Consider the following 25,587-nt stretch of genomic DNA (forward strand, 5'->3'; position numbering starts at 1 on the left):
TTTGCCACCCCCTGGTCCGGCGTAGAACTCCATTTTTTCAGGCCCTTTGGTTGTCCCCTAAACGTGTGTGTGTGACACTTTGCAGCATAGTGTGTTAAGGAATTAACTAGAGCCAGACTGATTTTTACGACTGATATCAGTTGCGATAAAAAGAGTCTGTGATTTCCGATTACTGATACAAGTGACAGATTAATAGCAATTACCCTGCACAAAAAAAAGTCAAGTACAAAAAATATTAATTTGAAATATTATAAACAAAATAAATATTCAAATTAAATTGTTTTAATGATGTACAAAAAAGTGTCAAATTAACAATTTTTCAGAAGGATAATACCCTTAGTCTTTACTACATTTACCTTGAGGATTTTCTCTTCCAAACTAGTTTTTCATTTTGGTAACCTCTCCTTCAATGATGGTTCTGTTTTTGCCATCGATACAAAATCTTCAGCATACATCAGTCATTCTCGTTAATGAGATTTAGTGGATAAGTATGTAAGATGTAAAATTATGAATGTTAGACCTTGTAACACTAGATGACACTATACCAGCGCTTAACCCAACACAGAGACACTGACCACACTTTTTAAAAGCAGCAAGAAGCTGTTTTTATTTCTTCTTTTTGTATAGTGCTCCTTAAGCACCACTGCCACCAATAAACAGGCAAATAAATGCACTACACTAATAATTACGATTCCCTCCTCTACACCTCCCAGCAAGCTCTGTCCTCTACCTTTCAACTCTGGCTCACATGCTGGGTTTCCAACAGTCCTTTAAATAGTCCTTGACCTGGAAGTGCTTCAACTCTTCCGTCCATGTGACTTGCCAGCACTTCCGGGTCAGACTGAGAATTAAAGTTCTTTTATCAGCCTGGAAGTACTTCAGAGCTCCCATCCACGTGACTTCCTATTACTTCCAGGTTATGGATGAGGCATGGCTCCTCCGGTCCTCTCACAGCTACTCTTCGCAGCACCCATGGTACCCAACAATGCTGGGTGACCAAACTCCAAGTCCTGAAAAGCCCTGTGGGAATCCAGGGCACTGTTACACTCCAGGGTAGCTGCCATCTAATGTTTTGGGGGAGGCAGTGTCCTTGAAAATCTGCCTTTCCTCATCCTTCCTTAACAGGGGCATCCCAGTCGGGTTGAGCTGCCAGCCATCTCTTACAACCTGAACTAACTCTTTAAACTCTGTCCCTTTTTCCTGTAGTCACCAGGGCACACGGATATTACAGACATTTAAAAAATAAAACTTTTAAGAAATCATGTTTTTTTTCAAACCGCTATACTTAAAAGTTTGATAGTTCACCATCAAAAAGGCGTGTTGCATGTGTCTGTTTTCCTATCTGGCCATAAAGATAGCCAGATTAGTGTGTCTCAGTTGGGAGCCCCTCCTTTGTTACTATATAACTTAAATGAGTTTGACCCAATTTGACAGGTAGGAAGTGGAAGTCTGTGTTTACAAAATTCCACTGTAACAGACAAATGGATAATGGAGCTTCTTCACACATATGCAGCAGCGTTTTGAGAAAATTTACGTCTATAAGAAAATAAATTCCTTATGATCGAGCTATGAAACTTTGAGCATTATAATAGACAATAGTTAAAATAATGGATCTGATGGAAAGACTTTCAACTTTGTGTTTTGTGTGTATATACTCTTCCAGTATAATAGTGATTCTTGAGCTTATGGGGATTTATTTAAAAACAGAAAATGCAGTGTAAAAATGTATTTTTACTGCTTCAGGATTTGGTTGCTTGCATTTGATAATTTTCTTCCTTGAAGTTTTTCCCAGTCATCTGAACATTCCTTCTGTGCTGTCTGTATAGGGTTTGGAAGTATGTTCGAACACTTATGACAAGAAAAGTAACATTCAAAGTGCACCTTTTAATAAAAACGAAGTTGGAGTGTGTTTGTTTATTTTGCTATAATTACCTTTCACAACATAGTTCCTTCACCAGATGTATACATTCTGAAACAGAAATGCTTGATTTTCATTTGGGCATTTAGAACTTGTGCTTTCAGTAAAACATGTTCATAATGTAATTTATTTGAATGCTACAAAAGCTGAAAAAATAATATTTTTTTTTCTAGTTGAAAATCATAAAGCTATACGTTAGCCGTTCCTGTTATTGTGTATCATTTAAACATTTAAACTGTTTTTTTTTTTTTTTTTGGTTAAAAGAAACCTGATTAAATGTTGAAACTTACTCTGCAGTCATTTATATACAAAACTTAATTTCTTCTCTAGATGTATATATTCAGAAAGAGAAACGGCTGCCCTACATTTTGATGTTTTGAACATGTATATTAAGTATGAAGTATTTGTAGCCAGTTAAATCACATTAGCTAAAAACTACGTAATTTTTGGCTGTGTTTAAAGGGATAATGCCACATTCATACATATACTTGAGTCTCTAAAGCTGAGCACAATTGATTGCTGGCTTTCTGTGTCCATTGTAATTACATTTCACTACCTTTTCTGCCATTAAAACTGAATCAAGGCAATCATCGGTGACCCACGAAATTTTAACAATTTTTCAATTACCAGTTGTTTTCCTATGCCCAGTTTATCTGTTCTAGGAAGAAATATTGCTGTTAAACATTTTTTATGATGGAATTCCTGAAGAAGGCATTCAGCTGCATGAATAAAGTAAAAGGCTCCTTACCTTGATGTCCAAGCTTCTATGAATATTTTGGAATAAACTTGTTTATCTTGTTTTCTTTTTTCAAATGCTTTATATCACTGTTTCCTCACACCAGTTTTTGCACTTGAACACCTGGTACAGATTCAGAATTTTAAACAGCTGTCACTTATGAACTCCTGTGCTAAACTTAAGACTAAGGTTTTAGAGTACCATCTTCATTGGGCGATTTAGTTGGATTGAGCTGCATTTATACATTGCTAACTAGTGTTCCTTCTTTGTTACTATTTTTACAGTTGCTTATGCTTGCTACAAAAAAAGATGTTTGGTTTTCTGAACTGGTTATTTCTGTAACAGGTTCTAGACAAGGTTTGGCTTCAACTCTGAGCTTTTGAAAACAATTACATTGTCATATTTTACTCTCTTTGAGCTGGTGCAGAGTAATTTGGACATCTTCTACCCCTTTACTGAAAGGAGATGCAGTCAGGACTGTTTCTCTTCTTTATTTTATTTCTTGATCTACTGACAGCCCGTACATCACCCATTTCACCTATTTCTCTTCACAAGAAGTTCCACATAGCATTTTTTTTGTTTCTTTGTTGGCTAAGGAAATGCTTTAGTATCTGAGAAATCCTCCAAATAGTCTTCCCCATGTTATGTCTCTCTTAAAGACTTTTTACACCGTTCCTGGCAATAAAATTATTGACTAAAGTTTTGACTACTACCTCACAGTTCCCCTGCTTAGTTTACTTTCTTCTTGAATGCACTCCCTAATAACTGGGTATTGTTACTTCATAAATAAGATTGCCACTTCTAATTTTTGTTCGTGTGAATATAAACGCTTCAGTTCAAGCATGTTGTGGTATTCTACTTTTTCAGTTAGAGGGTAAATCTAGATGGATAGCTCCTAAACAATTAGAATTTTTACATTCAAAGGATCCTGCCTTGCGCCCTGTGTTGGCTGGGATTGGCTCCAGCAGACCCCTGTGACCCTGTAGTTAGGATATAGCAGGTTGTATAATGGATGGATGAATGGATGGATAGAAAGAACTGTAGCATAGGGCATTTGTTTCTCTTGAAATGCGGTCTATCCAAAGGACTCTTTTGTAATGTAAAAATTAGAAAATATGCTTCTTTTCTTACACTGTATACCTTCAGTTTTTATTTCTGTCATTCCAATAAAATGTCTCTAAAGAGGTATTATGTCCTTCTTTGTATCATATTAAATTGTGCACAGCAACTTAATGAAATACCATATATGTGAAGCTTGATAATTTGAAATGGATTTCTCTGTAGAAAATTGAATTCTGAGACTGTAGTGCCGAATGTTTTGTCTTTAATTCTTTCGAAGTCGCAGCCATGGAAGTTGTTAATAGTAGCTGAACGTGGCTCTAGGACCCATCATAGCATTGATTTTTTTTTTACAGATATCATCTGTTTTTCTTCAGAATCATATTGGACACATTTTGTGTATACTAGATATCCATACAGTTGGTATCAATTAATATGGTGCATATTTTGCTTGCTAAACTGTAGATTTCCTTGATTTAATTTGCAAGAAGTATAGTCATGCTAGTGCCTGTTGAGGGCACTGTTATTTTGTATGGTGTAATACAGTAACTAAAGATAGCATGAAGTATGCATCTTGAGGGAGCAGTTACTGTGACATTCAGTGTCAAAATTCCAGAAGCAGTTTTGCATTAGGATTTTTGATCCTCAGAGTTTGTATTTTATTAGCTATTTAGAAGTTTTAGCAAAAAGGAGAAAATGCTGATATTTAGTGATGTTATTTTTATATTTGACTCTCTTAAAAATAGTGTTTAAGGTCTGATAAAGTTATATTGATATTAAAAAATTATATATTTATTATAATGATACTTGAAGGATCCCACACAGTGTTGGGCTCATTGATTGTCTTCTTGGTAATGTACAGCTTGTTTCCAGCAGATGGCAGTAGTACCCTGCTTTGAGAAGTTATTATAACTTTTCTTTTTCTCTGCATTCAACTGTAGGAATTGTTACTCTAAGAAAACAACAGCAGTTGAACTCAGGCATATATTATATTGAATTTTAGGTCCCAACTTCATCTGGTGGTCACGTTTTCCAACAAATATGTTTTGTACTTGAAGTAGCGATGGGTCCAGTAAAGTAACCTGATTCATATATATTTATTTATATATAAACCTACAATAAATGTTTAAATTTCAACTCTCTTTAAAATAATCACTTAATTTTAATTGCTGAACATGCAATTTTGTTAGCGATTCCTGTTTAATGTTATTGCAGAACAGGTGTTTTTGTCACTAACAGGCTTATAAGAGTGAGTGGAAGAGACAGAACTCGGTTTGCATTTCTTCTAATCACATGTAGGGAGGAGAGAGCATTTAATCATTGTTTTTACTTTTTGCTTTTACCATAGTTTTTATTAGAGTCAGATTTGGATGACATGCTCTTTCTGTTTTAAAAAAGTTAATTTGCTTATTTTAACCAGAGTAAACTGAACGAGATGCATGGTTCTTGTGAAGGGAAGTATGTATCTTTACTACACTGTGTAGTCCTTAACAGTAATATGTGCAAATCAACATTAGAACAGAGTGCATTTTGGGGGAGCATATGACTGTGTCTTTGAAGGATTCATATCAGAACCATATTTGGTTCCTTCCTTCCTGCTTTCCACTAAGTTCTGTTGAGATGTACTCTGTCTTCTCTTGAAACTGTAATGGGTGTGTCAGAAAATAGATGGATAAATTAATTATTAGCAGACTGCATTTATTTAAGTCTAACTTTTTCCATGTGCTATTTGTTATTATGTATTTAAGCTAATGTGCAGAAGATTTATTGGAAATAACATGCTCTTAATTCAGATTAATTTTGAACCCTGAAATATTGTAGAAATCGCCCAGTACATATAGTGGATATGCAGAGCTCCAGACTGTGCCTAAAATGCACAATGTATGTTCTTTTACCAACAAATTCTTAAATGGGAGTTTACCAACAAAGAAACATGGAAAATAAAATTTAGTTAAATATTAATAATAGTAATAACTATAAATAATAATTCATTAGTTGACACCCAAGAACTCTGTAGAAAAACATTTAAAAGATAAATGTACTATTCAATTTTCATGCCATACTTGGTTCCTTGCTTTTAAACATTTCTCTGAGTAAGGCTTTGTTGTGGTACACAAGTTTCACCTCTGTCATATGAGCAATTAAAAACTGTATCAGTGAAATAGTTAAAGCTCTATCAAAAAAAATCCTTGTCTTTCATGACCACCACTTTAAATTGGGGGAGGATCCCATTTTCACACAGGTGTCATTATCCCATAAATTAAGTTTCATGTTTATTAAATGCACAGCCAATCATGTCAGATTAAAACTGATCAATTGTTTTTTTAAAAAACTTGTAGAAAGCATTCAGCGCTAAACTTTATCTACTGTGCCTCCTTGCAAAATGGAAATGAACACTGGTTAGTTAAAATGGCATACAGTGTCATCTATAGCATGTTCATGTCTACTGTGCCCCTCCATCCCATCTACTGATGGGGACACTTATTTCCACAGCTGAGCCTTTGCTGTAGTAATGTGTTCCCCTATAAGCCGCATGCAAAATGAACACTGTATTGCAAAAATTGTTCAAAATGTATTTTTAAAGACTGTAGATAGGCTTCTATATCCATTTCATGTTTAATGTGCCTTTCCATACCATCTACTAGAGGGTACGCTTATTTCCACAGCTGAGTCTTTGTCATTGAAAGTCTCTTCTGTTTACAAAATGAAAACTGGACTGCTAAAATTGAACTCAACCTATTTAAAAAGAATCTACTTTCACTCTTTTCTTCATTCTGCACTTGTCCTGTCCACTGGAATGGATACTTATTTCACCAGCTGGTGCAGAGCTGTTGAAATGTGTGGCCAATGACTGGACAGCTAAAATTATTCAAAATGTATTTTAAAAGGTTGTTTGTTCACTTCAAAAAAGATAAAGAGAAGACCAAATTATACTGGTTGGCCCTCTAACACTGACATTCAGTGAGCCTGTACGTAGTTTGAAAGTTATGACATTCAGTTACCAAAATCATCAAGACAGACGCAACAATACAAGGGAAGGATGCACTGCACAAGAGAAGGAAAAGACATATAGATAATGAAAGATTGATTGTTATTTTAAGTATTTAATTATTTGGCTCCTAACCACTGGCTTCTAACATTTTTTCTTTTAGGAGCCACTAGCTTGAGGTGATTTTATTGCCTGGAGCCCTGGTTTCAAGTTTGAACTAGGTTAGCTACAATAGATGTAAAACACATGAAAATTATCAACTTTGGCTGTGTTTCTGGTCAATTTCAAGAAGGTTCTTGGGTTTAGGATTTAATGAATACTAGCCAGTGAAATGTACAATTTTCATACAAAAGAAGAAAGAGCATTGCAAAAGTAATGCAGTGTTTACAATGTCTTACATTTTATAATAACTAAGTAACATATTTAGTTGCTTTTTTGTAAGTAAATCCCTTTCCCATATAAATTCTCTGTGTAACGAGACCAGTCTAACCTGTCATTGATGTGGACCCCAAGTACTTGCAGGAGTACACCACCTTTACATCCACTCCCTATAAAGTATCCTATCTAGCTATCTAGCTAGCTATCTAGCCAGTATAGAGGATGTTTGGTGCGACGAAAGTCAATAACCAGTTCCCTGGTTTTGCTGATTCTGGAAGTAGGAGGGAAAAATACAGTGGGTACGGAAAGTATTCAGACCCCCTTCAATTTTTCACTCTTTGTTATATTGCAGCCATTTGCTAAAATCATTTAAATTAATTTTTCCCTCATTAATGTACACACAGCACCCTATATTGACAGACAAAAAAAAGATTTATTAAAAATGAAAAACTGAAATATCAAATGGTCCTAAGTATTCAGACCCTTTGCTCAGTATTTAGTACAAGCACCCTTTTGAGCTAATACAGCCATGAGTCTTCTTGGGAAAGATGCAACAAGTTTTTTCACACCTGGATTTGGGGATCCTCTGCCATTCCTCCTTGCAGATCCTCTCCAGTTCTGTCCGGTTGGATGGTAAACGTTGGTGGACAGCCATTTTTAGGTCTCTCCAGAGATGCTCAATTGGGTCAGGGCTCTGGCTGGGCCTTTCAAGAACAGTCACAGAGTTGTTGTGAAGCCACTCCTTTGTTATTTTAGCTGTGTGCTTAGGGTCATTGTCTTGTTGGAAGGTAAACGTTCGGCCCAGTCTGAGGTCCTTAGCACTCTGGAGAAGGTTTTTGTCCAGGATATCCCTGTATTTGGCCACATTCATCTTTCCCTCAATTGCAACCAGTCGTCCTGTTCCTGCAGCTGAAAAACACCCCCACAGCATGATGCTGCCACCGCCATCCTTCACTGTGGGGACTGTATTGGACAAGTGATGAGCAGTGCCTGGTTGTCTCCACACATACCGCTTAGAATTAAGGCCAAAAAGTTCTATCTAGGTCTCATCAGACCAGAGAATCTTATTTCTCACCATCTCAGAGTCCTTCAGGTGTCTTTTAGCAAACTCCAAATAATAAATGCATGACAGGATGTGCCTAAAGAAAGAACTACACACCAGGATCAAACTGTTGTATGCTACTATTTTAGCATTCAGTGTCATTTGCTGATGACTTTGTGATCTGTAGTGAGAGTAGGGAGCAGGTTGAGGAGACCCTGGAGAGGTGGAGATATGCTCTAGAGAGGAGAGGAATGAAGGTCAGTAGGAACAAGAGAGAATGCACGTGTGTAAATGAGGGGTAGGTCAGTGGAATGTTGAGGATGCAAGGAGTAGAGTTGGCGAAGGTGGATGAGTTTAAATACTTGGGATCAACAGTACAGAGTAATGGGGATTGTGGAAGAGAGGTGAAAAAGAGAGTGTAGGCAGGGTGGAATGGGTGGAGAAGAGTGTCAGGAGTGATTTGTGACAGACGGATATCGGCAAGAGTGAAAGGGAAGGTCTACAGGACGGTAGTGAGACCAGCTATGTTATATTGGATTGTGGCACTGACCAGAAAGCAGGACACAGAGCTGGAGGCAGCAGAGTTAAAGATACTAAGATGCTGAGTATATTGGGAGAATGATGATATATATAGATAGAGCTGCCAGGGAAGAGATAAAGAGAAAGGCCTAAGAGAAGGTTTATGGATGTAGTGAGAGAGGACATGCAGATGATGGGTGTAACAGAACAAGATACAGAGGACAGAAAGATATGGAAGAAGATGATCCGCACTGGTGACCCCTAACGGGAGCGGCTGAAAGAAGAAGAAGTGTCATATTAAAACTCTTGAATGTTACTTTTACCACAGGTCATAAACCATTAACTCACATATGCTTGATCTATGACTAAGAACTAATCATTTAAGCACCTTCACTACCAGTAAGGTTGCATTACTAATTTTAGTTTTATTGACCTTTCTGAACTTCAGTTAGTTATATGGTTAGTTGTTTATTCTGTATGGCACATATGGTACAGTATGTGTATTATCTGATACTGATATTTTTGATACTTCTCTATAGTAGTCTGTGTCAGCTGTATTGTGTCACTAAGTAATGATGCGCTTTACATGTCAAATATAATGAATAGGTACATAGCGAGGCACTAAATTTGCAACTGCTGGGTGTTATTTCATTGCTTTAAAAGTGCTTGAAGAAGCTGCTGGCCATTGGCAAGTAGAACATTAAGTCTGTGGTTGTTATGATTCAGGGCATCCCAAAGTTAAATGAGGTAGGCCAACCTGAACTCCAGGACTCCTCAGAACAGTTGTAACCACAGTTGTAGCCTGGAATTGTCCTACTGCAAGGGAAAATACTTCACAGCAAATGATAGATTATTGCACAATCGTATCCTTACAATGCATCCCATTCTGCATGCCCTCAGTCCTGTTTGATGGATGCCTATTTACAACATTGCACTTGTTACACCCCTTCAGTCAGTTTCCTCGACACAAACATCAGTATACCTTTCTGAAGTTGGTGATCAGAAGGTTAATATGTGTGTGTGTGTGTGTGTGTGTGTGTGTGTGTGTGTGCGTGCGTGCGTGCGTGCGTGCGTGCGCGCGCGCCAGTGTCGGTTGACTAGCAGTGTAAGTTTAAAAAAAAAAAGTAATTAATAAGATGCAAGATATTCCACTGTGACATTCCCCACCCACTACAGGTAAGCATTCTGAATGTGAATTACAGTGACCTGTAATTGTCATGATTTTGTTTTGTGCCTGGTCTTATCACACAGATTGAACTGCTGAGGCCACCATGTTCCAGTGACTAATAGTGTAAAGAATGTTTTACTTTCTCATGTGATTCCTATCTGGAAGTATCTATGAATCATACTAGCTAACATTTATTAATTTGACTGAATAGCTATTGCAAATTAAATGAGTACCTCTTTGATATGTGTAATGCTTTTCTGTATATTTAACTTACTGTTAATTTTTTTGGATAAAATTACAATTGTATACTTTTGAAATGTAGGTAAAATTATTTGTGGGGCCAAAATCTTTCTGGTATTTGGATAAATTAAACATTAACTTTTGACATTTGTCTTTTAGATAATAGCAAGAAGAAAAGAAGAGTCTGGGAAGATTAAGGTTCTACTTCACTGGACACCAGAGGACATGTAAGTATAGTGGCTGTAAAGGAGATTTAATAAAAATCCTTTTTATTTTCCTGCCAATCACTTTCTTGTAGTAACGTTTATTTGTATTTATATTTTGCTTACAGTTTCTTAAGCACATAAAATTCATAATGAGCAAAAATGCATTTAAAATATTATCACTTAGTCATAAAAAGTGCCATAATGGCATCAAAACATTACAAAATATTTCGACAAGTTACACAAATAAAAAAATTCATAGTGGTACACATACCATCATACTACCTGCTTCAAAAGAATCCAAGGAAAGTAGTGCTATATCATCAAAATCTAGAGCTTCTAGGTTTTACCTCATTGTACATGTCCTTTTCATATGATATCGTGTAATTTCTTATCCCTTGCAATTTCAAGTCATGTAATCTGACATCCTTGATGCAACAAAATCTACCAACTAAAATTGTTAAGTGAGACATACTCTTTAACTGAAAGTTGTGCATTGTGACTCCTGCCTTATGTGAACACTTTATTATAGTTGAACAAAATGTGCATTTGTTGGGGAGCCCACTGTTGGAAAACTGGTTGGTCTGAGTCTAGTTAGAGCAAGATATTTCACTTGTTGTATGTATGTTTCATAAAGGATAATAAGAGGTTTCAGATGACTAAAATAAAATGTTGCTCTGTTATGCTTGTTAAGCTGGGCATCTTTCATGTCATTTTAAATGCACTGCTTCCTTTTAACTCCTCAAAATAATGAAAATCATGCTGCTGATGATCTCCTGGAGTATTTGCATATATTTTCTGAGCACAATATTTAATTGATTCCTAAATGCATTGTCTTGAAGACTAACAGTAATTCTTTTGAATTGTGTGTCAGTGTTTATGCTATTTCAGATCAAATACAGTAATCCCTCCTCGATTGCGGGGGTTGCGTTCCAGAACCCCCCACGATAGATGAAATTCCGCGAAGTAGAAACCATATATTTGTATAGTTATTTTTTAAGCCCTTATAAACTCTCCCACACTGTTAACATTATTAGAGCCCTCTAGACATGAAATAACACCCTTTAGTCAAAAGTTTAAACTGTGCTCCATGACAAGACGGAGATGACAGTTCTTTTCACAATTAAAAGAATGCAAATATATCTTTTCTTCAAATTAGTGTCTGCATCAGGAGCAGAGAATTTAAGAGAGAGAGCGAGTGCTCGCAAAGAAAAGCAAACAATCAAAAAATCAATACGTGTGCTTTTAAGTTTGCCGAAGCACCGCAATAAAAAAAGCGGCATTTTTCAGAGAGGCGTCAGTATCTTCTAAGCAAACAGCCTCTGTGCAAACAGCCCCTGTGCTCACATCTCCTCCGTCAGGTGCAGAGAACGTCAGAGAGAGAGAGCGAGATTATAGCAACAATCAAAAAATCAATACGTGTGCTTTTGTGCTTTTAAATATGCCGAGCACCGCAATAAAGCATCATTTTTTAGAGGAACGTCAATATCTTTTAAGCAAACAGCCTCTGTGCAAGCAGCACCTCTGCTCACACCCCCTCCGTCAGGCGCAGAGAATGTCAGAGAGGGTGAGAGAGAGGCAGAGACAAGCAAACAATCAAGCACCGCGCGGGAAGCATATCTTATAGCATTGAGGAGTTTTAGTTAATGTGTAATACATGCTCTGGTTGGGTAGCTTCTAAGCCATCTGCCAATAGCGTCCCTTGTATGAAATCAACTGGGCAAACAAACTGAGGAAGCATGTACCATAAATTAAGACGCATTGTCCGCAGAAATCCGCAAACCGGCGAAAAATTTGTGATATATATTTAGATATGCTTACATTTAAAATCCGCGATGGAGTGATGCCGCGAAAGTTGAAGCGCGATATAGCGAGGGATTACTGTACACTATATTGCCGAAAGTATCGGGACGCCTGCCTTTACACACACATGAACTTTAATGACATCCCATTCTTAATACACAGGCTTTAATATGGATTTGGCTGACACTTTAATAGCTATAACAGCTTTAACTCTTCTACGAAGACTTTCCACAAGGTTTAGGAGTTTGTTTATGGGAATTTTTGACAATTCTTCCAGGAGAGCATTTGTGAGGTCCGGCACTGATGTTGGACGAGAAGGGCTGGCTCGCAGTCTCAGCTCTAATTCATCACAAAGGTGTTCTTTCTGGTTGAGGTCGGGGCTCTGTGCAGGCTAGTCAAGTTCCTCCACACAAAACTCACTCATCCATTTCTTTATAGACCTTGCTTTGTACACTGGTGCGCAGTCATGTTGGAACAGGAAGGGGCCATACCCAAACTGTTCCCACAAAGTTGGGAGCATGAAATTGTCCACAATGACTTTGTATGCAATATAGTGTACTAGCAAAATACCCACGCTTCGCAGCGGAGAAGTAGTGAGTTAAAGAAGTTATTAAAAAGAAAAGGAAACATTTTAAAAATAATGCAACATGATTGTCAATGTAATTGTTTTGTCACTGTTATGAGTGTAGCTGTCATCAAGGATTTGATTATCATTATTTCTTTCAACCAGGTTCGTATTTGGAGGACGTGTTGTGTTTTAGTTACATTCCGTGTTTGTCAACTGTTGTAAAGATAACAGGTTTCATTCATCGAAGTGTTCGCTACCCAAATCCCTACTCATGAATCTAAGATGTTTAACAGGCATTCCCGGTATTAACTTGTGGATTTGCCTGCGAATATTTAGCGTCATCGTGTCTATGAACTTGTGGAATCGCCTGCGAGTATTCAGAGACAGCGTCTCTATTAAGTTGTGGAATTGTCTGTGAGTATTTAGTGACAGCATGTCTATTAACTTGTGGATTTTTCTGCAAATATTTAGCGACAGCGTCTCTATGAACTTGTGGATTTGCCCGCGAGTATTTAGCGACAGTGTGTCTATTAACTTTTGGATTTTTCTGCTAGTATTTGGCGGCAGCATCACAAAGTTGTTTTCATCTAGCTGCATCAGAAAATGTACCAAAACATCTGACACACCTCCTTTTTACTGTTTTCTCACAGCTTGGATTGCTGCTGTCCTAATCGGTTTGAGTTTCATGGTTTGTTTCAATTACGTTAGTATTCGCAGGACTTGTGTTGAAGTGACATTCGGCATCTGTCAAGCATTGTAAGCATACAACCGGCTTCATCGATAACTTCGCATCCAGCTTTTGAGAGTTTAAACATTCATAAACACCAAAGTGTCCATTACTGAAATTGTCACATTTGAATCTAAGATGTTTAAGAGGCATTGGCGGTTGTCCAAAGGTGTAAAATATTTGGCCATTTCGGTACACTTGAAAGTGACAACCAAATAATTCAGCGGCAGCCATCAACTCACATGCAGAGGCATAGGTGAAGGGCTTAAGCATTTCACTCTTATAGTGCCCCTGTGTAGTATAATTATCTTCTGTACCGTCATCAGTCCACACCTTGAACCTGTCCTAGTCATTCAATACATAAGACACAATGTTCCCCCGGATATAAAGATTGAGCCTGATATGGCCGTGCAATATGTAACACAGAGAATGGAAAAGGCAGGCAGCATCTCCGGGCATGGAAACCACTCGGCATGTGACACTTCTTTGATCAATGGTGATCACCTCGATAGACATCTCACCACCCAAATCACTTCTCGTGAATCTAAGATGTTTAACAGGCATTCCCAGTATTAACTTGTGGATTTGCCTGCGGATATTTATCGGCAGTGTGTCTATGAACTTGTGGAATTGCCTGCGAGTATTCAGCGACAGAGTCTCTATGAACTTGTGGATTAGCCCGCAAGTATTTAGCGGCAGCGTCTCTATGAACTTGTGGATTTGCCTGCAAGTATTTAGCGACAGTCTATTAACTTATGGATTTTTCTGCAAGTGTTTGGCGGCAGCGTCACAAAGTTGTTTCCGTCTAGCTGCATCAGAAAATGTACCACGACGTCTGACACACCTCCTTTTTACTGTTTTCTCACAGCTTGGATTGCTGCTGGCGGACAGCCTTATGTGGGCAGGCAGTCATTTACGTGGGAGGCGTGGGGATGGGGGACGCAATATAGGCAGGCAGCCAACTACGTGGGAGGAGTGGTGATGGGGGACACAACTCCGTCTCACACGGCGACCGAGCTGCAGACTATGGACGTATATATGTACGTAAGTAGGATTAATTTATGACCGTTATGCGTAGAATTTCGAAATGAAACCTGCTTAACCTTTGTAAGTAACCTGTAAGGAATGAGCCTGCCAAATTTCAGTTTTCTACCTACACGTGTAGTTGGACAATTAGTGATGAGTGAGTGAGTCAATCAGTGCTTTGCCTTTTATTAGTATAGATATGTGAATAGGTTTTCATTGGAATCTATCTATAAATTTATTGGAATATCCGCCCCAGTTATTGCATCTGCCAACTCCGGAGGTACACCCGACTTGCAGCATTTTCTATCAGTTTGTCTCCAGTTAATTGTTCCGAGAGGCTCCGTGAACAAATTCTCATCTGCAGCAGGATTGTCATGTCATATTTATTTCATTCTGCAACAACCCCGAAACTTAATCAGTTTGTGTCCTTAAGAAGTGGGTATTATGTCTGTATAATAAGGCCTCATTGCCATGTTAAAAGTAATGTCTGTGTATATAAATCGTAATTGTTAGCAAATTTTACTTCATGTTATTTCATATTCGTTTATTATATATTGTTCAGATAGTTTTAAACATTATTTGTAACCAGTAATACTTATGCTTAAATATTACAGTTCAAAAATAGTATCTCTCATAACGTTGGTTAAACTGCATCAGTGGTTTCAAGCTTGTTTAATGACAGTGCCATGTGCATAAAGTTATAAATACAAAGCAGCATTTTATTCATTATTATCCTTTACAGTATCATAGTGTTCATTGCAGTTCAACATACAGTATTTATTTTTAGTCACTTTCTTCGTTATGTACATTTATTATAATAGTTTTAAATTAATATTTCCTTTTTAGCTGTTTTGTTAAAGGATACCACATTCGCACACATACATATCATTTATATAATTATTATCTAACCCTGTTGTAAACAACTTTTAAAGATATGAGTGGTATGTATTTTAATAAATAATTACAGTATTTGGACAACTCCTCTTTCTGACTGTTTTCAGTGGACAACGTGTGGCAATTGCACTTTCTATTAAGAACTTCATTTAAAAAAATCACAAATTCAGTCAAATTATTCAGTGCCTCTATAATATTTGGGACAAAGGCACATTTTCTCCTTGACTTAAACTGCTCCAAAGTTTAACTGTACAAATTAAAAAATTCAAACATGAGAAAATTGCACATTGCAGACTTTAATTTAAGGGTGTATTCATACATTTCTGACAGTTTTTTTCCTTGGCCTCCCCCCATTTTATGGCATCATGATGTTTGGGACAATTGGCGTTACGGATGTTTGGGATTACTCAGGTGTGTTTAATTGCTTCATTAGTGCAAGAATTTGAAACCTAAACTTGCTTCTACACTTTGGGGTCTGTAGTTGCCATTGTTCAACATGAGGATAAGAGCTGTACCAATGAAAGTCAAAGAAGCCATTTTGAGGCTGAAAAACAAGACTAAAACCATCACTAAAACTTTAGGATCACCTAAATCAACTCTCTAGAATATCATTAAGCAAAAAGAACACACTGGTGAGCTCAGTAATCACAAAGGGACTGGTAGGCCAATGAGGACCTTGGCTAATGACAAAAGAGTTGTCACTATGGTAAAGAGAAAGCCCCAGATGCCTGTCCAACAGATCTTCAGGAGGCAGATGTTTATGTATCAGAGACTACCATCAGCAGAAGACTTCATGAACAGAAATACATTGACCACTCTGTGAGATGAAACCACTAGTTAGCCAAAAAAAACCAGGATAGCTAAATTACAATTTGCAAAAAAAATACTTTAAAGAGCCTATAGAAATGTGGAAAAAGATCTTGTGGACAGACAAGACAAAGTTTTATCTGTATCAAAGTGATAGCAAGAGCAAAGTGTGGAGGTGAAAAGGACTGCCCAAGATCCAAAGAATTCCACGTCATCTGTTAAACATGGTGTTGGAAGTATTATGGCTTAGGCTTGTATGGCTGCTGCAAGTACTACCACACTTATCTTCATTGATGATGCAACTACAGATGGCAGCTGAACAATGAAACCTGAATTGTACAGAAACATCTTACCTGTTCAAGATTAGTAAATGCTTCCAAACTCAATGGACAGCACCCTATTATTCAACAAGATAATGATCCCAAACGTAATTGGCGGGATTATGTAGAAAAAGTTGTAGGTTCTACATTATGTGGCCATAATGTATTCAATAATGTATGCAATGTGCCTTTTAATTATGTCTGAATTGTTTGATTTGTAATTTTTAATTGTGGAACAATTTAAATCAAGGGAAAATGTGTCTTTGTCTTAAACATATATGTAGGCACTATAATATTTTCTTTTGCATTTGTGGCTATAAACTTCTTTTCAACACAAAAAAGTCTTAGGAAACTAGTCCAAAATTATAATTATTGTGTGCATGAGCATGGCCTATAATGTCTATCTGTCCATTTAGGACTGGATATGCCTTTAACCCGATGTTGTCTCCAGAATCCTAAAACAAAGTATCTGAAATGTATTCCCATAAAAAAGTTAATACTCGAGTCAAGTAAATAACTAAAGTGATGGGAGTACACACTGTATTTCAGGTGTTCAAAAAAGTTTACACTCAGGTCTTGTGAATAAAGTCTGGCCAGATTGGGCATGCACTAACGCCATAATGATCGGGCATGTAGTAGCTCCATAATCCTTTCACTCTTAAAAGGAACAAAATATATGGTCTAACCATCATGAACTAATTTTAATACAAATAATTAGGTTTCTAGCATGTCAGGATTCTTTTTTATCAACAGACACACTTTCAGCTTGTTGAAAATGAGCAAGTATAGTACTGAATATATTAAAATATTTAAATTTATCATATATTTGCAGTTAAAATTTTTAACATATTTATTTTTTTGTACTGTGCAGAATGTAAAAAAGGAGCTCTATTACTCACTTCATGAAATTGTAAAGGTCTTCTCAAATATGTATTTCTTTGTTGTCTGTAGTTGTTGGCGTGCTGTGTATCCTTAATCTTGAACAGTCATCTTCTGAGTCTTTAAAAAGTTGTTAATTTGACTAAAAATATATTTTTTGTGCTCTGGTAGATTTTGTACATAATTAGAGTTTTACATTTTTTTAAAACTTGGTCACATTTCCAGAAAACCTACTAGTCTAATCTTATAAGCCCTATTTGAGTTATCACAAACTCTGTTTACAAATATGACTTCATTATAAAGTTTCCATTTCTATTGCTTTAAACATTCTATAGTGTTTATTAGTGATTATTGTCTTCTGTTTGTATATCTTCCAGTGTTACACGGAGCATCGTCATATTTTGTTTTCAGGGAACTATGTTGTTTGTTTGAGCTTGATGTGTTGGTATTGTGAACTTGAATATTTATTCATAACCACAGTTTTAATTTTCTTCTCAATAGTTTACCAGATGTTTGGGTAAATGAAAATGACCGACCTCAGCTGAAAACAAAAGTTGTACATTTGTCAAAGCTGCCACAAGACACAGCGGTTCTTTTGGATCCAAATATTTACAGGTATATATTAATTTATGTATCTAACTTTGCTTTTGGTTGAGAAAATCTGATTTGAAAGTCAGAACCAAGAGTTGTCTTGCTTGTTTCTTTTTTTAATGTTCAGATCACAATAACAAATTCTACATACATTTTTTGAAGATGTTTATTTAGTTTCCAAATACTTACAAGATGACCTTCCTGAAAATTTGAAGTCCCATCTGAGACTTAGTTGTAAGTACATTAGAACTTCTGACACACACCATTTGTTTTTCTTTTTTCTATTAACAGTAGATAGCATTCCTATTATGAGGTAATCTGCAATATCATTAATATCACCGTTTCATTGGTTTTTGTTTTGCTACATGTCTTTTTCTTTAGATAACACAGAGCTGTTTATTTCTGTTTTTTTATAATGCTTTATTTTTGTTTCAACAAGTGCATATACCATATAACTTTTTTTGAGTTCTACATATTTTTTCAGGAAAAAAGGTAAAATCACTTACCATCTGACACAATTTAACCTCTACATAAACTGTTCATTGTTATTGTAACTGATATATTTCTAATCTATTATCAAGAAATTAAAATAAAAGTTTTTTATTTATAAGGAAAAGCTGAGGATTATAATTCAGTTCTGAAAAGGCAGTAATCAGTGTAACAGTATTTTACTAATTGAGATACATAAATTTGGAGTTGGTCTTGGTGTGATGGATTTAAATAAACGTTTGAAGTCCTTGTATGTAACTGGCTGTGTGGAGCAGCCAAGTTGACTTACAACTGGCAAGATGAAATTTGAGGATCAAGTGCTCTTCCAGTCTGGTAGTAGACAGATATAGGCATTCTGGACTCAGGAAATGGAAACTGGCTCTTGAGACATGGACTATAAAGAGAGATTAAAAAAATACCAACAAATATTTTTAGACTTCTGTGGTTTCTGTCTGTTCTGCTCTGACATGCCATCATGGGCTAAGCATATTCCCATTGTGTGTGAAGATACAGTAATTACAAACACTTACTTAGCTTGGTGCTGTACTACTGGACTTTGTTCAGGTGGATGAAAATGATTCAAACACTTATTCTTTGCTGTTTGTGTTTATGCCACTAACAACTTTTCAGAGGATTTGTTCTCTTTAGAGTCATTGGGTTCAGTGCTCAAAAGGCTACCATCTATCTCCACTTTAGTTGTGCCGGGAGACTGCAGTGCTCCCAAGGAGACTGATGAAGATACCCGAAGGGGTATGATTGAGAGGAACAGCCTACCTTCTCTGAATCTTAGATTTGAATTGTTAATGAAACTGTCTGCTAGTCATGGATCTTTTCAAATATATGATTGTTCATAAGTGTACTTATAATTAGAGTTGCTTGAGTTAGAGGTCAGTGATCTTTATAGTTAGGTAAAGAGGGATGTTGAGCTGTCAGCTGATAACCACTTAATGATGACCAGGTTAAGTCTGATTAAGTTCCTGCTGGACAGACTTTAAAGACCCAGTGGGTTGATATAGGGTGTGCTGGGAACAACTAGCAGATGCCCATGTTCAGAATGAGTTTGTCTCTCACCTCCAGAATAGCATATTCTGCATTTCGGAAATCTTCAGCAGTGGAAGTAGATGAGAGACGTAATGGCCACGTAATGTTTTTGATGCCTGTTAATTTGACTCACTCTCTTTTCTTAGTGGCTTCCTGTTTTTCAAACAAGCCAAACAATGGAAGCTTTCACTGCCGACAGACTGTTGCACTGGCCCTGCTCACTGTAGTGTTAGGTCTATTTTGCTTTATTACTCCATCCTTTCATTCCTTAGAATGTTATAAGTAGGTGTGGGCAATGTTGGTCCTAGAGGGATGCAATGGCTGCAGATTTTTGTTTCAACCCGTTTTTTTTTTTTTTTGCTCAAATGACATTTTGATGCTTCATTTTAGTGGTCTAACTTGTTAAGGTTCCTCACCCATAATTGCTTATTTCAGTTTTAAACAGATGCATTTACGGTTTTTAATGGCTCCTTGTTAGCAATAAGATGCAAATGACAAAGGAGTCAGCAGTTCTCCGTCTTACTTGTTTCCATTTACACCTATGTGGATTCATCTGGCACTATTTGGTTTAATAAAACACTTACAAGAAAAATGTAACAGACTAAAAATGATCCATTTTAGGCTTCATTTCATTTGGATAATATCCTTGGAAAGAAAAAAAATCTATGATATAAGAATCTAACATTGAAGACTAATAAGCCATAAAATTAAATAAGGTCTGAGATTGGCAAGGATTGGTTTCTAATTAAGCAATTTGGTTTGGAATGAAAACCTGGCCCCCCAAGATTGACCCTGCCTACCACGTGCTATAGTGTTATTGCCAAATGTGTTTTACAATCTACCAGACAATGTGGTGCTGCATCACTATACATTTCTAAAGGCTACAATATATAAATGTTAGAATTAAAAGAAAATTAAATACAATAAATTGTATCTCTAATAGCACAAACAGATTTAATGTATAGCTGTAACATCCTTTTGATCTTGTAGTTCTAAAGGTGATAAAGTAATAGAAAATAAGGTAATTTGACACAGGGCTAACTGGGTGTAAATCGTGGAGTAAGCATACAATCCTTGGAAACAGGAAACCTTTAGCTGAAATTGTACATCTGGGTTCATTAATTAGTGCATGTTTTCTCTGGCCCAAAGCCGTCTTCCAACATATTTTTCTTTTAGTTATATTAATCTTATGTAGAATCTATAATAATCAGGCATCTGTAAAACCAGGGACATGCAGAGATTTTAAAAAGGTTGCAGGTCCTGAACTTATTTTAACAAGATTTAATTTATAACAGAATAAAATAATTCAACCTATATTTGCTAATTCGATTCCATACCTTACAATTCACAAGAACAATTTAAACAATTGCCCTATTACAAAATTGGGGAGAGAAGGAGTAGTCCCTTTCAAAAGCAAAGGGTGCAAATAGCTAAAACGAGAAGGTAATAAGACACCCTTGGCCACATACGTGTAGGCTGTTCCTTTCTGAATTCAGGCTGTGGTACATAAGATTCATTGGAAGCATCATGCTTCTGAAGATAGGAGCATTTCACATCATATACCTTTATAATTCCAACATTGGATATCCGACACATTGGTTGAACATTTTGGAATGATGGTATTATAAAGATTTTGGTATGAAAAATTATTCTTGCTAACAGCTTTCATCTTAAGGCATTTTGACAGAAATGTCAAAAGCTATCTTGTTTTCCCATATGATTGGTACATGGACAATAATTTGTATTTACTAGAGCACAAAGTAGTGCATATGAACAAGTACAGCAAGATTGTATTTCTGTTCCAGATGAGGCTTGTTTATATTGGTCAGTTTATTTCAGTTTCCAGGTCTATAGCTTGTATATTTGCCATACAGTAATAAAATTGAAAGTTAGGTAGTATCATACCACATTTTCCTTCAGGTCTTTGTAGAGTTGCCTTTTGAATATGTGAACATTTCGAATTCCAGATAAATGATGATAATCATATGATAAATTATATTATAATATGTTATAATTGAGTCTGCTTTCTTAAAGAATTATATGTTAATCTATATAAGGATGCTCTGAAATAGAAAAAGAAGCTTGGGAAGGATTTTCATCGTGACAGTATTGGTTTTCCCTGATAATATGAGATGGAGTTTAGACCATCTGCTCATGTCTTGTTTGATTTTTTTTCCCTTGCTGATAGAAAAATGTTGTTGAAAAAGATCTTTATATTTATTTATGATGTTTTACCCCTAGATATCTAAAGTGTTCTGATAAAATAAATGGATAGATGTCCAGTCTAGTATTGTATGTTAGAGAATTCACTGGTAACTCATTTTGAGTGCAGATATTTTTTAAAATTCTGCTAGTTCATTAAGGAATACTGGTAAGGATGTTTGTGGGTCTGATATACTGTATACAGTACCATATTATCTGCATATAGTGTTATTTTCTGTTGAAGTCCATCTCTGATAATCCCCTTTAGCTCTAATGTATTTTATAAAATGAATAGCCAGTGGCTCAATGGCAGTTGCAAAAAATGATGAAATGATGAAAAATGGTGATAGAGAGCATCCTTATTGAGTGCCACATTCTAGTTTGAAGTAGTTTGAAATAATATTGTTAATACAGACAGAGGCTTCTGGACTGGTATAAAGTTATTTTATTATCCATGCACATATTTTTGGGCCAAACCCAAATGTGTGCAATTTGGTAAATAGGTAGTACAATTCAGCTCCATCAAAGGCTTTTTCTATATCCAAAGATGATGTCTGGTGTGTTATATTTTATGGGTGTGTGTATTACATTAGACAGATACCGGAGATTTGAAGTGTCTGCTTTAATGAAACAGGTTTGGTCTTGTGATATTACAGAAGAAAGTACTTTCATCATTATTCAACCCAGAACTTTAGACAGCTGCACTCTACTCTGTTTGAAGCGGATGCATTTGTCTCTAAATAATACATTTGTTTGGAGGTGAATTTTGAAGTTCACATCTGCTAATTATAGGAGGTTAACACACCCTCTACGAAATGAGCATATAGGGCATAGTGATTCAAGTGCCCAGATCAGAATGGCATGACCAGAGATAACAATAGCATCATACTTATAAGATTTGATAGTGGACAATAAATTATTATCGATAAAGGAATAATCAATTCTTGACTATCTGTGATATACTTGTGAGAAGAAAGAATATTCTCTTGAATTGGGAATTTAAAATCCCCATGGGCCTGATAAGTAATGATCCATTACAAACTCTGTGATTGTCTTTGCGATATTAGATGTTATTGCTACTGTAGATAATTATCTGTCTAGGTCTGGATATAAAACATAATTGAAGTCTCCAGCCATTATAATTTTATAAGTGCTCATATTAGAATGATGAAAAAACATTTTTGATGAAATCCATATCATCCACATTAGGTGCATAGATATTTTTCAGAATTACTTTAGATTGAATAAATTACTCTTCAGCTTGACATAGCACCCTTCGTAATCAGATACTGCGTCTGATAATACAAATGAGGTGTTTCCACACTTCCAGTTTTCTTTGTGTAGCTGGAGTGAAAATTTTGGCTGATACAATCTGTTTGCAATTAAAACTGGTTCTTGCTTGTTAAGTGAGTCTCCTGTAAAAAAAAACTGTCTTGGCATTTGGGCCTGTTAGGTGGGAGAATACTTTATTTCTCTTTAAATCGTGAGTAAGACCTTTTACATTCCAGCTTACACATATTTTGTAATCTTAAGTAAAAGTGGTATGTTGTTTCATAAATTGAGTTTAACCTTGATTTCATATTATTGCCACGTATTATGGCTAAGGAGCTTATTGTTAAGTCGGCACTTACATTTGTTATGGTAAAAAGGATAACTAAAAAGTAACCTGTTCTCTTTCTCATTTCTCCCTCTCCCACCAACCTGTCTACCCGCTCAAATCTCCTACCCTTTTTGTCTCCCCAAGTGAGGCTAGACCACACTTAAAGTCCTGGTCCTCTGATGTGCCAAAAAATAAGGCACGTCCTAAACAAAACAAATCCCCAGCAAGGGTTAAGTTGAGATATCTTATAATAGCACATTCCAGATACAATAAACCTGGAGTATAATGTTATAGTCTCTTGAGAGAAAAAAAAATAACAAAAAGAGGAACATTTTTCAGTCTACCAACACTTTACATTACTACAGTTACTTAATGGTTACCCAAATATACATATTTTTAATAGAATAAATTTCAGTATAGTAACTAAAAAACTGGACAAATAATGAAATGTAATGTATAGTTATGGCCAATGTTACATTACTAAGTTCCAAGCAGAATCTTCTTTGCATTACCAAGACACAGTATGACTCGTGTTCATATTTTAAAGTATGTCCGGATCATTACTGTAAGTTTAGCCTTAAACAAGAGGCTGTATCTAATTTCAAAAATTCGTAAGTACTTTTCCTAATTAGTGACCTGTTTTTGCTGCTAATTAACTTCTTTTGAATTAATTTTAGCTGACTTGTTTTTTTTAAGATTTGTTCTCTTGAATTTCTTAATTGTTCCTCTGAATTGTTTCATTTCTTTCCTTAAATGGCACCCAAACAGAAATGAAACCTGAAGTGAGTGAGCCAACAGAAGACCAACTAAGTCAACTAACCAATTTCACACCAACCAGTTGCTTAATTAGGTGCTGATTCTCGCTGTTAGTTAAACCCATTCTTTAATTCCATGGCTTATTGCTCTTCTCATGGTGCAATTGCAGACATTTCTGAAATTTTTGATTTTCTTTTTTCTAAGAGCACTGTTTAGGATATGAGCAGATCAGCATTACTGGGATCTTCATCTTTCCTTATTCTCAGATATTGTATGATGGACACAATTTGCTCTTTGTGTTTTGGTTCATTTTTGTATCTCATTATATCTAATTAAGGAAAAAGAAACAATTATGAGGTCTGATTCTTCAAGACCAAGTCAATTAAAATGAATTCAAAAGACGTTAATTAGAAGCAAAACCAGGTCACTAATTAAGAAAAGGGTTAGAATAAAAACCTGCTGCCACAGTGGTCCTCCAGGACCAGAGCTGGCGACCCCTGCTGTAGAGTGTAGCTGTTGGGAATATTTGAATATGGTTGTTTTCAAACATAATCTCCTCTTTCTGGCTGAGAATGACATCTAATTTTCTCAGTGTCCAATTTAAAGTCCTTTTCTACTATTTAAAAAAAAAAAGACAATTTAGCTATGAATTTCACTGGTTTTGAACTCCATGGTTTTCAGGAAGTGCTTTGATTCTGATGCGGTAAGTGTCAAGTACTCTGATTTTTATCCTTCATTTTGCTCGTATTTCCCTGTGCAGGGGGTCCTCAGGTTACAACACAGTTCCGTTCCTACAACAGTAATGTAACCCGAATTTTGGTGTAAGTTCAAACACACCCTAGCCTAAGTCACTTACCTATCCTAACACATTTGCAAAATCATAATCTAGAACATGAAACACGACTAAGCCACAGAAAAAGGAAAAGGACATAAATATACTGTACTGTACACTGTACTGTAATAACAGAAAAAATGACAAAAAATGAGTATAAAAAAATTCCTTACTTTTCTTCCTTCTGATCTCTTTACAATGTCTAACTTCACTTCCATCATGATGGCTTACCTCTTCTTCGAAGCACTACCATCTGAAGATTTTGACTTTCATTTAGTAGACATGATAAGGGCCAAAAAGTCACCAAACAAAGCAACACAAACGGAACACTTCCTCCGCGCACGACCAAACCAGTTCGCCAATTCCCTCACTCATACGCTGCATTACTGCATATTCTTCCACTGCATGCAACCAAACTAGTTCGCCCACGTAGTTTGTAAGTATGACGCTAACGGCGTAAGCCGAAACACTCGCGTCTCAATTTTTTACGTTTTTATGGGAGTGAGTATTGTATACTCAAAACGTCATATGTTGAGACGTTGTAACCCGAGGACCCCCTGTATTATTTCATCAATTTTTGCTAGACATTTTTTAGGTTTACATCAAAGTTATTGCTTAAATGTACCTCTTGGTCTTTTATATTCAGAAGAGGATTGTTTGTTTTTTTGTCTATTCTGTTGTGTTTTCATGGTTTATCCTTCTTTATATCATCTTTTACATAATTTATTTTTACCCCAAGTGCAGTGATCAATACCCTTATCTCAGACAGCTTGTTTCCATCATTTCTGTGCACCAAAGGC

The 25,587-nt window shown here is 36.2% G+C and overlaps 1 protein-coding gene across 2 annotated transcripts in view; it reads left to right on the forward strand.

The window, feature by feature from the left end:
- The window catches only part of aebp2 (AE binding protein 2), a 93,517-nt gene that overhangs the window by 53,120 nt on the left and 14,810 nt on the right, over positions 1-25,587 (forward strand). For both annotated transcript variants that reach the window (XM_039769761.1, XM_039769762.1), the window contains exons 6-7: positions 10,209-10,276; positions 17,778-17,891. In XM_039769761.1, coding sequence (XP_039625695.1) covers positions 10,209-10,276; positions 17,778-17,891 — 182 coding nt within the window. The remainder of the gene's footprint in view (positions 1-10,208; positions 10,277-17,777; positions 17,892-25,587) is intronic.

The sequence above is a fragment of the Polypterus senegalus genome, chromosome 11 (genome assembly GCF_016835505.1).
Source record: "Polypterus senegalus isolate Bchr_013 chromosome 11, ASM1683550v1, whole genome shotgun sequence".
Taxonomy (NCBI): Eukaryota; Metazoa; Chordata; class Cladistia; order Polypteriformes; family Polypteridae; genus Polypterus; species Polypterus senegalus.